Source organism: Callospermophilus lateralis, chromosome 13, assembly GCF_048772815.1.
Source record: "Callospermophilus lateralis isolate mCalLat2 chromosome 13, mCalLat2.hap1, whole genome shotgun sequence".
In the NCBI taxonomy this organism is placed as follows: domain Eukaryota; kingdom Metazoa; phylum Chordata; class Mammalia; order Rodentia; family Sciuridae; genus Callospermophilus; species Callospermophilus lateralis.
Window position 1 is genome coordinate 24,788,634 of NC_135317.1, and position 15,459 is coordinate 24,804,092.

Genomic DNA, 15,459 nt, shown 5'->3' on the forward strand with positions numbered 1-15,459 from the left:
CAAGACACCATCTGGAATCACCAGAATCTTGCAAATTTTCACAGGATACAAACCTTTGGGAGGAGTGAGGTTGACTCCATTTTTAAGGCACCATTGTACTGGCAAAATCCCCAAAGAATCCGCATGGCACAGCATTGAGAATTTACTAGGTTCTGGTCTTAGGTCATCAATAGTCACTTGAAAAAAATGATTGTTAAAAACCTGAAACAAAACAAAAAGCCAAAGTTAATCCCTTGGTACTTCATATGTAAAGCTGGCACTGCTTCCAAACAGATACGTCATCAAATTGATGGGACAAAAGCTAAGACAGGCGCTGAAAAGCCCAGCTGGTTTCTCAGTGTCAACAGCAGGCACCAAACTTCTCACTTCAGATCATTCCAACATCGGTAAGATCTGGCCAATGAGATTTCTAGACTCACCCTGCATCGGGACCCTCCAGAGACCCCACCCGAAGCCCAGGGGGTGATCACTCCTTGGAATACTGCTTCACAGACTACGATACCCCATCCCCCTCTCGCTAGTCTAGTAAAACTCGCTGTATTTTTCAAGGTGCAACTCAAATGTCAATGCTACAGGCCTGGCTGGAATAAACAGCCCCTGCTCTGTGCTCCCAGAGCATGAGACACAAAGTCTGTACTAAGGATCCTGGTTTCTTTCCTGGACTAATCACTTAACAGTCTCCACCAACAGATCCTAAGTTCTTTGAGAACACAATGAACTGATGGCTCTTTGTCACTCATCAAAGTATGTCCAAGTGCTTTGTATAGAGAAACTGAGTAAATACCCAAGGAATATAAGAGAAAACATCAAAGATGAAAAAGGAACAAGTTTTGCTGATACAACCAAGAAGAGGGCAAAAATCAGATGGTCCCCCACACTGAAAACCATGGTGGGTTTAAATCCCTGTATGTAAAGCAGGACGGAAAAAAAGACTGCTTTCCCAGCTCAACAGACATTGACTGGTCTTTCTTAGGCAACTTTAACATTTTTACTAATCTATGGTACCGAGCTTATAAAGTATTTCCTGGGAGTAGCCAATTTCGAAGTTAAACAGGAGCAGAAAAGCGAGTTTCATTCCAGTTCACAGTTCCAGTTCTAAGCCTTTGAAAAGAGCAAAGGATCCACCATGGCCAGCCTTCCCAGGGAGGCCATCCTGACAGTCTTATTTAAAATTATATCCTCCCTCCACCCGGATGCTCCATTAGCCCCTCCCTGATATGTTTTCCTCCTCAGCAAGTTACCCGTAAACACTACATTTATTTATTCATTATTTTTGTTTATTGTCTGTTTTCCCTCATTAAAATACCAGACTTTGTCCACAACCCATTGTCCAGAAGAGTGCCTATAAATGCTCAGTAAATATCTGCAAAAATATTCTACAATGTTCATACACAGACACTCACACATTAAAACAAACAAACAAACAAGTAAGTTTGGTGGCAGGATCTCTAGGCACACAAGACTGCAAAGGCAGGCACCAAGGAATCTCCAAAACCCATTAAAATGCAGGTTCATGTGGGCACACACATCGGGGTTCACATTCCCAAATGGTCAGAACCGCTGGTTTGTGTTCCATCTGGTCCAGAATCCAAAGGTCTCAGAACCAATGCTAAAGGGCAGTTAATCAAATTGCTCAAAACTGCACAGCTCCGAGCTTGCAGAAACAGAAACCCAAATCCAGATTGCAACTCCAGCGCACTCTCCTCTCATCAATACAGTCCACGTCACAGTGACGCTATCTTCATCCTTTGTCAGCATCTCACCAATGTGGGACACCAAAATCACAGTCCCACTGGACTGCTGAAGGTTGGTCATTGAATACTGCATCTGCCACACACTTATCCACATTCCTGTTTTTTGCTTTAATATTATTTACTCACATCTCCAATAGCTGTGCCATAAAGAAAAACCTCGGCGGGGAGGTAGGGAGATAAAATTTTCACTGTGATGAGTCATGACAGCATAGTGTGTTATAGTCTCAAACACAATATTCTAAAACATTTACCAGTGTTTTGAGAAAAGAATCTAGTTATAAGTATCTTCTACACCAAGAATGCTCTGAGACCACACTGCATGAAGAGGAGTCTTAGGCCTGGGAAGCTGTGTTTCAGGGTTCCAAGGGATGGCTCAGCACATGGCTCTATTTAGTTTATTCTGTAATGCCAGATAAAATTGACAGTGTCACCCCGCAGAATAAGGACAATGTGCCATGTACCCAGAGAATGAACATCAACCTCTGCAGCAATGAAGGCAAATTCTGGATAGGTTTCAACAAGGTACAACTCTTCATCTTTGAAAAAAATTTTGAAGACTACCAGAACCCCAAAAGACCATTTCCAATAAAAAGGTTTTTAATAGATGATGCACAAATGGGAAGGCATTGTGTTTCAATCCCAAGATCTCCATAAAGCACAAGGCAATAATTTTTCCTTAAAGAACTCACCTTAACAGTCATAAAAACAATTTGTTCACTAAAGGAAAAGATTAGAAAAAAGGAAAATAACAACTCAGGATCTTAACTACTTTTCACATTCTATAACATACCCATCACTGAATTCCTAAGATTCTACCAAATCATAAATTTAAAAAATAACGCAAATATGCTGAAACACTTATCACTCCATGAACAAATGAGGTTCTATCAAAAAACATTTAAATATAATTTATTTTTGAATCTTTATCTCCTCCTTCTTAAAAGGCCACGTATGAGCTAAGAATGCTAAGTTTGATGGGTTTTCCCACCATTTGTAACGGAATATTTAAGGTAGAAACATGCATTTTAAGTTTTAGAGCAGGTGATGTCATGGAGAGATTTTTTATTAAGAAGAGATATTATAACCTTAAAGGCCAATCAGATCATTAAAATGCCTCTACATGAGAAAGTCTTTCATTTTGGACCCGAAAGTCTCAGAAGCGTGAGTTTTCCTTAAATCAGTGGAAGCAGATGAGCAAAAAAAGGGAGAAATGCTGGCTCATGGGGAGCTGAGAATTTGCTTCCCAGCATTTTCAGGCATTTTCAAAATAGAAATAGATCCTATTCACTCCTACCCAGACAGGAGAAGTGAGTTAACTCTTATGCTGACGACAACATGCAACTCACCAGCAGACAATTAGCAGAAGGGAAATTCAACCTATCTCTTCTAAGAAGAGGCACCTGATCAGACTCCCTCTGCCCCTAGGAATCGAAAGAGCTTCCAACAGGACTGGACTGGAGGGACACCAATGTCCCTTTGGCTTATCTGGTGCTGCGGTGTATTCTTGTGTGAGTATATTTCATCTGCTTGGCATGGAGCCGATTCACTCTGGGGGTTAAGGCCAGGAACAGAAGAGCAAAACCCACCTTAGTCACTGATGCAGGACAGATATGAAAGGGCTCACTCATATTCACTGTCTCTAGCTTCATCCCAACTGTGAAGAAATGGCTTCGCAAGTCTGCATGATCCTGCAGGGAAGAAGACAAAAATATTGAAGGCACTGGTACTGTGAACACAGAGACCGTCTGGGTGCTATCCTTGAGCATTTTCTTGGATTTCTAAAAGCTGATGGAAATAATTAACCCTCCCTGTTTCAAATTTCTAATTATTGCAAGATACTGAGGATTTAATTATTTCTGCAGGCTAAATTGCCTTTCCAAGGCACGCTGTGACCACGCTGAGATTTACACTAGGAAAAAAAAAAAAAAACTCACGTTACATTGCTTTGATCTTCCTAGGTCCTCTCAACTGAAGCACAGCAGAGTAATGGAGGCAATCAGTCATCTTAAACACAGCAGGGGACTTTTCAGAAAACGTGGCCTCTTGCTAGGGGAGTTACATCACAGGGCATCAGTGGTACCTGCTGGGGGATGGTCTGTCCCCCTCCTGCGCTCCTAACTCGTAATGGCCTTACCAGTTAGGGAGCCCATGATCTTGGAGCTGTGTGCACAAATCCAAAGATGCCCTGTAGGACCAGAACCTGACTTGTACTTAATAAAGATGAGCAGCACCCCTTTGTAATAGACGCCTGACAATTTTATGAGGCACTTGCAGTAACCTGGTGTGTGAGACCTGGGGCTTCCCTGTCTTATGAAGAAAGAAATTTCAATATTCACTTCAGCTACACAGAATAGATGAGGATGGCTGGACTCTGGATCCAAGAATTTATCTTGCTGAAATGGAGGTCACCTCTTAACTCACACTCTGAGTATAAAGAGTAGCCAATAAATAAATGCATTTGCAGTCTGTCCCTGAGAAAATAGTGGCTGCAAATAAATCTTGTTATTTCCAAACACATTAGTTGCTGAGAAACTACTACTGTCTTTTATCAAAAAATCCAAAGTGAGTTTTAATTAATTCATTGATGTCATTCTATACCCAACTTTGAGGATAGTAGAGAGCACATTTGTGCTATCCCTGCTCCCTCCATCCTCAACCCCAAAAGCTGGTCAATACTGTCATCCAATAGGAGACCAGGGAAAAGGAAATGCTGATAAAAGTCTCCACTGCTTTATTCTTGGCCAGAGAAAGTACAGATTATAAACACCTACAGAACCACAAAGACCCTTTGACTTTTCATGTCCCCATAGCAGTCTGCAAAAATCTTTATACACAAAGATGCACAATAAATTCTGGGTCTGAGTGAAGTAATTAATGCCACATCCAGGGAGGGGGTTAATCAGAGCAAGAAGGAAGGTAGTCAAATACAAGAAAAAAATGAATCAAAGGAATGAGTGCATTCTACACCTTTATAAATTCCTTAAGAACTTATAATCAACACTTTATAAAAATTATATGCATACGGAAAAAGCACAAGGAAATTTTCTTAGGTGCCCATAATGACTTTGTTTATGCTGCAACCTTTATAAATTCTTTAAGAGCTTACAATCAACACTTTATAAAAAGTTGTATGCATAAAGAAAAGCACGGGTGATATTCTTAGGTGCAGGTGATGACTTTATGTTGCAAATAAAATCTTTCTTTTTGAAGGTGGATGGTGAAGGCAGGTCAGAAAAGAAAAAGAATGAGAAGCCGCAGTCTAGGGAGTTAATACGTCTTAACAAACACCAACCATAATGCCAAGGCAGGGCTGTAAACCACAGGTGTGGAGGCATAAGAACTAAAATGAAAATGACTAATTGATGTCTGAATTAAAAGATTAAAATTTAAGCTCCTATCAGGGATCGACACCCCCAGTACCTACCAGTGGGAACTGAGTCACATGCTTGGGTTTTGCAGGTAAATATATTCCCCTTTTTGAAGCACAAAAACCTTTAACCTTTTATTCTAAAATTATAAAACAAAAACTACCTGAGCCTACTCAACAAATTTAAGCAATCAGTATTACGCCATCTGATAATACAGAAATCCCTAGGGCACTAATGACACTGGCCAGGTGAAGGTGAGCCACTTCTCAGAAGCCCTTCTGTTTCCCTCTCTGTGATGGGATGTCCTGATGTCACTCTCTCTCAACACCCAGAGCTACACACCTAAACCTGCTTCAGGTCACTACTCACAAGAACTGGTCCCAGCTCCTTGATGGCTTCCACTCCAGGGCTCTCCTTGGAACTTCTGCCTCTCACAAGTCCCTACTGGAGGGAGCCCCCACCATCGTGCACCAGCGATCGAGGCTTCTGGTCTACCTGTTGTCCTGCACCAGGTCCAGCGTGCACACCTGCCCTATTTCATACACTTTTGCTTTGGCCTTTGCTGAGTGGAGTCAGCTTTCTGAACAGAACTGACCCACCTCCCGAGGCCCTTTCTCAACCCCAGCTCTCAGTTTGGCCTGGATCACTGATTTGAAGTCATTCACGGCCAAGTACAGGTGGATGACCTTGAATATTCACATATATCTGTACTATCCTATTAAGTTTGAATTTCAAATTTCATAAATTAATACAGTAATTATAAAGTACATTCTTGTATCTTCCAATCCTCATTTTCACTTTCTTAAGGTCCTTTTTTAATCAACCTTGAAAATAATAATTAAAAAAAAAAAATCTTACTGGACCAGGTAGAAATCCCACCAGTTTCAAAGGTAAATCAACAAAATTGAAATTTAAAAAATTCAAGACTAAAGATACATAATGCCTAAGAGTTTGACTATACCCTCTAATATTTTTGCTGTCCGTGACCAATAATGCCAGGAACTTTTTACTGCAGAAGCAGGATTAATATTTTCTAAAGAGGCTCGCCACTGAAACTTCTGGCCACTAGAGAACTTTTGAAAACATGGAAGACGGCTATGTCATATGTGCAGTGCTTCTTGGCAGATGCCAAACTATCATTTGTGGTGTGCAGTCCATCCAAGAAAGACCACAATAAATATTTATTAAATTAAATTGCAAGTTGTGGGAAAAAAATAGATGATCTCTTGACATCCACTCTAGTTCTATGTTCTACCATTCGTTCATTATAAACCATTGGGGACCACAGAGTAGGCTACTAGGTGTTGGAATGGACACTCCAAAAACCTAATTTGTCCAAGAAGGAAAAGACAAGGAACAGCTAAGGAAGACTAGGCTAGAAGAAAGTTCAGAAATAATTCTTTCTACTTCTAGCATATAAAAACTAAATGTCATTGTGATTATGGCAGTCAAAGGACTTATGAGGATGAATCTTAATTTGAATTGTGAAAAGCATGTGACTCAGAATGATAAAGAGAAGACGCTAGGCCACACGCTACAGCACATGCCTGTAATCTCAGAGGCTTGGGAGACTGAGGCAGGAGGATCGTGAGTTCAAAGCCAGCCTCAGCAACAGTGAGGTGCTAAGCAACTCAGTGAGACCCTGTCTCTAAGTAAAATACAAAATAGAACTGGGGATGTGGCTCAGTGGTCAAGAATCCCTGAGTTCAATTCTTCGTTTCCTCTCCAAAAAAAAAAAAAAAAAAAGATGCTGGAGAGAAAGCACAATAAATGCAATCAGGGAGGCTGGAACTTATGTACCAGATAGAGACACCCGATTGTGATGGAAAAGGCAAAAGAAATCACTGGGCACTTCCAAGAAATAGCCACATTTATGACATCTGAAGAACTCAACACCAGTGAATTTCCAAATTAGTCAACAGGCAGAGTTGTGCAAGTTCTGTGCATGTGTCTAAGCATCCATATTTGTATGAGAAAAGATGTAGATTTTCTCATTGAAAAACAAGTGTAATCACTGCCAAGCCCTCTACATTGGGCTGTTAATGCAGTCCGAATACATGTGTTCATTTACACAAACACCCAGCAAAATCATCTTCAACGCAAAGGAAAGAGGGTTCCTGGCTCCCGAAGATGAGTCACAAAATCAATTATCTCCCGAGAGCTAATGGAAATTTCACTGTGGTTTGAAAGAGACATTCTGGTCTTTGCAAAGCTCTAGAGAATCATTCACACTTCCCAATGTCTGTATCACAAATGATGCTATTCGTGATATGGGGACACATTACTAAACCCACAGTACATTTACAAATAGCCCATCACATTCAAGAGATACTGTTTGCTTACATGCACTGGAGTCCAGTTAAATTGCTTACTGAAAAACTACTTTCCTATCATAAATGCCAGCAATGCTATTCCCAGCTACACTCATGGCTACCCATTTTTATTTTTGCCCTAAAATAGTTTTTATATTAATCAAAAGTAAAATGCCATACATTTTATTGGAGGGCTGTCTTACCAAGCAATCTTACTAATCTTACTAAAATTCTTCAGGGAATTGCCTTCAGTGGAATGACATGGTAGAAGAGAATCTATTTACGTAACTTCCTTTCTCACAGGGCTCTTTGGCCACACTCCCTCCAGGGTCTAAGTGTTCTTCACTCTCCCATGGGACAGTTCTGTGACTCAGCATTAAGACTAATTTGAACTGGTGTATAATATCAAGCCGGTGGGAGTGAGGACGGGGGACAGGCTGGGCATACTGGCAAGCACTTGCCCTACGGTATGATCTTCCCTTCACAAAGACTGTGGGGTACTATCCATCTTATAGTGAGGAAATTAAGTCACAGAGAAGTTAAGTTATCTATGCAAGAAGAGAGTCAAGGTTTAAACAAGCAGTCTGACTAGCCACCAGACTATATCATGGACGGGGAAGTAAGGAACAAAATAAGGATTTTTTTTATTGGTAATTAATAAACATAAAATTTCTACAGTCTGTAGGCTCCTATAATCTTTCTTCAAAGACATTTACTACCAAGTTGAAAAGTGGCAGCTCTCAAAACTAATCATTTACTTAGAACCTTCCTATTTTGCTGTTAATTCATAACATTTCTTCAATGGCTTCATAAAAAAGCATGTCAGAGGAAATTCTGAAATAAGAAGTTATATCCTCAAAACATTTTTAAATGGCTAGTCACCAACAATTAGCAAATACCTTGCTGGGTGCAGTGGTGGCTCATGCCTGTAATCTCAATGGCCCAGGAGGCTGAGGTAGGAGGATCGCAAGCTCAAGACCAGCCTCAGCAACTTAGTGAGACCCTGTCTCAAAAACTTAAAAAGGGGAGTGGCGGGGGGGGGGGGTGCTGTGGCTCAGTGGTAAATGCCTCTAGATTAATCCCCAGTACAAAAAAAAAAAAAAAAAAAAAAACCAAATGAACAAATATCTTTACTGCTTTCATGTGCTGGCATAGTAAGCAATAAAGACCAAAGCAACATGTGGAGGAAAATATCTCTGGCCCCTCATAGATCATTGCTTACTGATGTGAATTTCCTCCTAAATTATCAATGATAGTCAAGAGAGCTCGATCTGATCTATGTGGCTAATCCAGTACATGTGATTGGCTGCAAATCCAAGACCAATCTCAATCTGTGTATCAAACATGACATTGAACGAAGACAACACTATATAATGTGCTTCCTGACTTGGAGAAGCTTCAAATGTAAGCTTAGGAAATAACTGAAGAGTGAGAAATGTGAAGCCTCTCCCTGGGTCAAGACGCCTGGGCAAACCACTGGAGGTGGTGTTTGGGCTTCACAGTGCCAGCAGAGGTCTTGCCCTTCCCACGTGAAAAAGGAGGTCAGGAGGCCCCCTCACCTCCAAGCATACCCTGGGTGTCCGAGCTACACACGGGTCACTGCTGCTATGAGCATCAGCCACAGGGACATCTTTGCCTCGAAGGGGGCTGCCATCCCCAGTAAAGGATGCTCCCTGATTCTGCAGAATCCAACAGCTATGCATGAAACACGCCTGACGTGGAGCTGCCCTGAGATTAGGGGTTGTGGGAAAATGGCACCCCAACTTCCCTGGCTAGATGCCAGGGAACATCAAAGGTCTTCGTGACACGCACAAGCTACTGCGTGTGCTCGCCTGGGGGGGGGGGCAATGAGGATTACTAATGCAGAGAGAAGAAAGAGACCGAAGAGAAGAAGTACTTGTGTCCCATGCGCCCACTTGAACTTCACTCATCCCGCTTCCTGCAGGGACTTGAAGAGCTGCAGGTTCTGCTCTTAAAACGTAGTATGCAGCTATCACAGCCTCCAAAAATAGGTAATGCGCCTACTCGTCCCCACTTCATTAGACAAACATATATCTCACGTGACACAATTAGGAAGAATGTGGCACAGGAGAGAACAAGTTCAAACTAATTAACACAACAAAATTAAAATGTACGCGATGAGGATTTCAATGTAAGAAAAAACAGAAAAATCTTAGCTGTGCAAAAGCCAAAGTCTTAAACCTGACTTCCAGAATTGAAGGCTGCAGGCAATTTTCCTCCTGGTGGTAGCATCTGAACGTCAGTCTTCAATTCTTTGGTTGTCCCTTTTTGCTTATGGTAATTAAATGGACAAAAGGAAATAAAATGGACAAAGAAACAGATAGGCAATTCACACATCCCCAATTTTTCAAGGATGCAAATCTTGTGGCAGATTGTACTTACACAAAAATACTGCACAGTATTATTTTTTTTTCCAGTTCCAACATGCCAATTTTGGGGTCTACTGGGAACTCAAACATTGCACAGACTTCTTTCCAAGACCTCAATAATTTGCATAATTTCTAAGACTAGGCTTCAGTGAAGTCAAAGGAAGGTTTTAATTAGTATTACATTCAAATTGATATATAATGAACTACACTTCAATCCCTTTATTCACATCAGCATGATATGTCATGCTAAAAGAAAAAATCAGTGCCATTTATCATACTGTTCCTCTTTGTTTTACCAATGACCTCGTGCTCATATATTCATTAGAAAATTGCTCTCGTAATATTAATTTCATCAAAAAACAGACATTAAGATGCCAGCATTTATTAAATCAATAGTATTATTACATTCCAATTCCATCATGCTGATTTAAATTTAGCCAGTGAAATATTTACAACAAGAATGTAATAAAAAAATCTATAAGCTGAAAAGTAATAAGCTTTTCCATTTTTTTACTTAGAGCTGTAAATAGCAATTTTATCTACTTGTGGTAATTCAATGATGTTAAAAAATAGCAATGAGAAATACATTATGATATTCTGTACTTCAACCTGAACCACACAATTTATAAAAGGTGATTAAGCAAGGCCTATTTCACAGTAAGTCCAAAGAAAAATGGTATCAAACTGTTTAAAGAAAAAAAACAACCAGCAAAACAGGCAATGAGAATATCTTTCACTGATTAATGCTAAACATCTTTAGTAAATGGCAAGGAATCCACCCTTCTTTCCAGCAGAGCTAGGGAGACCCAGCGCCCACTTGGGCTGTTTCCGGGGGGGGGGGGGGGGGGGTGACAGTGATTCTGCTGTCACCTCCTCCTCCCTCTTAGTTAACTGGCTTCCAACAGGCCATGGAGCCTCCTCAGGTTCCCACGGCAACACTCTGGGCAGTGCCTGAAAGAGAGCAAAGCGGAAGCTGGGGGGCCAGCTGCACACCCCACCAGCAGACTGTGGTAGATGCAATTAGCCAGGGTCACCCCTTCTGCTGAAAGCCCTAACTGCAACCCCACTGTTGTCATGGAAATGGGACTCAGGGTCTGAGCTCCCTCCCTGTATGCAGACAGCACCTTCCAGAGAAAGGAGGAAACCCCACTAAGCTGCCTGATGCTCTGCCCCTTCCAGCCACTGATGCTGTGGCTGCAGAACACAGGCACTCCTGGAGGATGCTCTGCCACAGAGAGGGAGGACTCCAAATGGGAAGGACCCCAGAGCTAACAACAACTGCTGGGGTCTCCAGAGCCTCCCTGGGCACAGCTGCCCTGTGGTGCTCCAACCTGCCAACCTACTTCTGGTTGAGGAAAGTGTTCACCCCCTAGACCAGGTTTCTCAGCACTGGTGCTATTGGCATTTGGGGACCAGATTATTCTGTATTGAGGAGAACTGTCCTATGCATGGTGGGATATTTAGCTGAATCTACAGTCCACTAGCTGCTAGATGCCAACAGCACCCCCACTCTGAAAATCAAAGTGTCTCCAGACATTGTCACATGTCTCCTGAAGGGCAGATGCTCTGTACCTGTCGTTAGAACCACTGCTGGCTGCTCTTTTCAGCAGTCTTGAGCCCTTTCTCTGCAATTCTTATTGTTGGGGGCAGTGGATTCCCTTATGGCTTACACTAGGTTGGGCAGGGGTGTCTGTCTTTACTTGTGAAGGCAAGGGGAGGGATGAAACGTTCCTCAGGGGCCACTCCCAATCCAGGTGGCTGCTTTGCTTGTTCATGGGTTGAGAAGGATGGCTTATGCCTTGTGCATAAGGAACTCCTTGCTGTCATGGAGGATACCTGTCATAGAGTAATGTTTGCCTCACCACCACCATCATGTGCACACTAAATAGCCAGCAACATCAGAAATGACCCAGGCTCTTCCTGTCCTTCAACACCATTACTGTGACAGCTTTCCCAGTCCAGTCACCTCATGGTCTCAAGATGGCTGCAGACATTCCAGGAGTCTCAGCCAGCCAAAATAAAGCACAGAGGAAGAAGAGAGAGCCACCTCTCCTCTGTGCCTCTTCTTATAGATTTCAAATACCATCTGGCAAAGTGCCTCATCATTTTGCTGACCCAAATAGGCAACAGCCTCTGCCTAAACCAAATCACTGTCAAGAAGAACGGGGCATCTAATCCTGGCTTACACCAGTGGTTTTAACTTGGCAGAAGAGAACTGTTGCCTTCTACGGTGCTGGTATCAGCACAGGGCAGAGATGTTTGTAATTAGGACAATAAAGAATCATCCTGTTCAAAAGGCCCTTGTTGAAAACAAGGGAAGAATGAGTTGATGAACATATTCAAAATCAAATATGGTTTTGGACAGGCAACACTTAATGCTCTCAGCCTTCATCTTCTGGTTCTTCGTTATAGTAATAATTACTTTGCTCCATCTTTCAATATCCTAGTTTATTTTTGAACTCTAGTAAAAAGCAAGAGAAAAAAAAATAAAAATAAAAGGACCTTGAGCTTCAGCTAGGTCTGTGTTTGAATCCCAGTTCTATTTATGAGCTCTCTCTATATAAAGAAGGTCAAGAAATCAACTTCTTTGAGCCTTGAGTTCCCTCGACCTTTACAGTAAGAACTAAAAACCCACCAAGTCAGCTTACAGGAAGGACAGTGAGATAATGACATGGCAAAGGCCCAGCAATGTCTGTCACCCTCTCGGGGCTCCATGATAAGGAGCGATCATCAATACCACCACAACATCCCACGTCCCATGGGATAGCAATGGTGGCGTTCATGGAACCACACCGGGCTTCATGAACGTTTTTCCTTCTGGGCCTCTGCTACCATGTCAAGGGGTCTGAAAGGGTTAACACACATTCTCAGGGTGGGTGACTTATCATGCAGGAAGCCGGGATTTGTAATGATGCAGCTGGGCCTTGCTCTGGTTCCCTTGATACAGACGTGTAAGTCAAGATCACCAATAAGAAGACAAACTTCTCCGGATTCCTTTGCAGACTGGAGTTACATATGTTACATACGTACGCATGGCTGGGGGATTAGTCCTGCTGTGATCTGGAAATCCTGCAGGTGACCCCAAGTGGGGAATCTTGTTAAACATTAAGATGTTTTAAGTCAAGTTTCTGCTATCTCGAACCAATAAATATCCATATCGAAGTTTATCTCGCTTCTTTAGGCTGGACTTTTTGTTATAAAGAGGTCTGAAGACAAAATCAGAGGCAGTTTGGACCCTGTGCTTGACTTTATGACATCCAGACCAGGAGACTCAAGGCAGAATGGCTATGTGTGGGAGTGAGGAGAAAAACCCAGGAGCAATGACTTCTGCGCATCTCACACCCACTAAGCAGGCCAACCACCAGGGTGCAGGAAGGAGCACACCGAAGGCCAGGTAAAGTCCACATTGCCCTGTGACACGAGGTCCTCATGTTCCATTAGATCGTAAGTCTCTGAAGACCTAAAGTCAAAAGGAGGAACTCAAACTTCCTTTCCCACTGGTTCCCCTGCCCAAGACACTATTTGCAACTGCCAACTCCTGAGAGGTATAAAGCACCTTAAAAGCACGGCCTAATCTGCAAAGATCTGTGTGCATTTTGGGGGGGAATGGGGGTGGGTAGGAATCCCTCCATATAATTTTTATTGTAGCTTAAATCTACAATAAAATCCTCCCTAGATGAAAGAATTGCCATATCTTCTTAATCATTCCTCTTAATGAAGACGAGAGTTTCAATTTTAAAACATTGAAATGTGGCACAAGCATCACTTGGAATGTTGCCTAGTTTAATATACAGGAGGTTTTATTCCCCTGGCACCCCAACAACCCATAGGCCACTGCGGGAAGTTCATGCTAGTATCCCATCTCATGCGAATATCATATGGCCTCCTCCACAACCGCGGAAACTGATCCAAGTCACAATTACTGTGGTGAACAGAAGCCGCTGGGGAGTGAAGAGGCCCAGAGTGGACAACAGAAAGTCGACTGCAGCCTCCAGTCTGTAATGTTCAGAAGCAAAGACAAGCCACCATCAGCGAGACAGCAGGCAGCAGCATTCAGCCTGTGGTCAAGTGACTGTCACAGTGAACTCTTTATGTACATAGATTTTGTGATCTTTATGTTTATTGTTCGACCACAGATGCCTCCTTTATTATGCCTCTTATAAGATTTTTTCCAATACCCATAAAACGAGATGGCCACCGTGGCCCTATTTTGCTATATAGTTCACATGCTTCAGTTCAAAACCCCAGAACACGTTAAGAATAAGCACCAACTAGCTCCTCCTTCCGTCCCTCTACGTAGCAAAGCACAGGCCCTGAAGAAAATCAACTTCTCTGTCATCTGCCGTCCCAGAGATTCTGTTCACATGCTTCTTGGAGTCGGTAAAGAAGTAAGAACCACAGAAGTGGGTCGTGTCTCATAGGCCTTAAAGAATCTGAGCTTCCAGGCTCCACGAGAGGGAATCTAAAGGTTAGGTGCACAGCACTGAGGTTCAGCATCAGCCTGATGTCGGGTGAGCGACCTGCACCCTTCTTTAAGAGAACCACTGGGCCATAACTTGGTGAAGAGATACGGATCATGTGTCCCACAAACATTCACAACTCAGTGATGTGGCCAAAGAAATGAAGTCCTGTCTCCAAATTCCAGGAGAGTCTAAGAATCCCACCTGAAGGCCAAGTTTACTATTGCTGTATTGAACTGCTGAGCAAGAGAAAAGGAAAGCAGGCACCTATGAAACTGCAAGCTCATACTCCACTCACATCCTCCCCTGCCCCTGGCTATACCTGACAGAGGGGAAGGAAAAACTCTCTCCCTTTGCCACACTTAACTCTCTCTGGCCTCAAACCCAGGTCTCATACAGAAGAGATTCCTTCCTCAGAATCAAACCTACAATCACACTGACAAGTACATACATACTTCAAAGCTTTAAAAAAAGAACATGATCCAGACATGGTGGCACAGACCTGCAATTCCAGCAGCAGGGGAGGCTGAGGCAGGAAGATCTCAAGTTCAAAGCCAGAAGCCAGCCTCAGCAACAGTGAGGCATTAAGCAACTCGGTGAGACCCTGTCTCTAAATAAAATACAAAATAATAAAAGGGCTGAGGGCCCCTGAATTCAATCCCTGGTAAAAGAAAAGAAAAAAAGAAAGGAAACGCTGGGCTGAGGTTGTAGCTCGGTGATAGAGCACTTGCCTAGCATGTTTGAGGCACTGGGTTCGATCCTTAGCACCACATATAAATAAAAAAAAGGTACTGTGTCCATATACAACTAAGAATATTATTTAAAAAAATGCTAAAGAAATCACAGCCTCACTGTTGCTGAAGCTGGCTTCTGGCTTTAAACTCGGGATCTTCCTGCCTCGGCCTTCCCTGCCTCTGGGATTACAGGCGTCTGCCTCAGGATCTTCAGCATGTTATAAACAGATTAAACACCCTTAGCAGAGAATGACATTAATGTGGGTTAAAAAAAAAAAAAAAGCCCTCATCATACAGCATCTCCTTTCTCCACTTAGCCTTCCCCCAGGAGGCCCTTCTCTCTGCTTGTGAAACATTAAGAACAGGGAACAGATGCCAAGAAGAAAGTGTCATGGGTGCAAACCTGAGTCACGTAACCACACTGCCATTAGGCCAAGCCCT

The 15,459-nt window shown here is 42.6% G+C and overlaps 1 protein-coding gene across 1 annotated transcript in view; it reads right to left on the bottom strand.

The window, feature by feature from the left end:
* Nucleotides 1–15,459, bottom strand: part of Sfmbt2 (Scm like with four mbt domains 2) — a 203,414-nt gene that overhangs the window by 70,221 nt on the left and 117,734 nt on the right. Inside the window, exons 8-9 of the mRNA XM_076831791.1 lie at nucleotides 3,341–3,442; nucleotides 54–201 (exon numbers count right to left, since the gene is read on the bottom strand). Of these exons, the coding sequence (XP_076687906.1) occupies nucleotides 54–201; nucleotides 3,341–3,442 (250 nt within the window). The remainder of the gene's footprint in view (nucleotides 1–53; nucleotides 202–3,340; nucleotides 3,443–15,459) is intronic.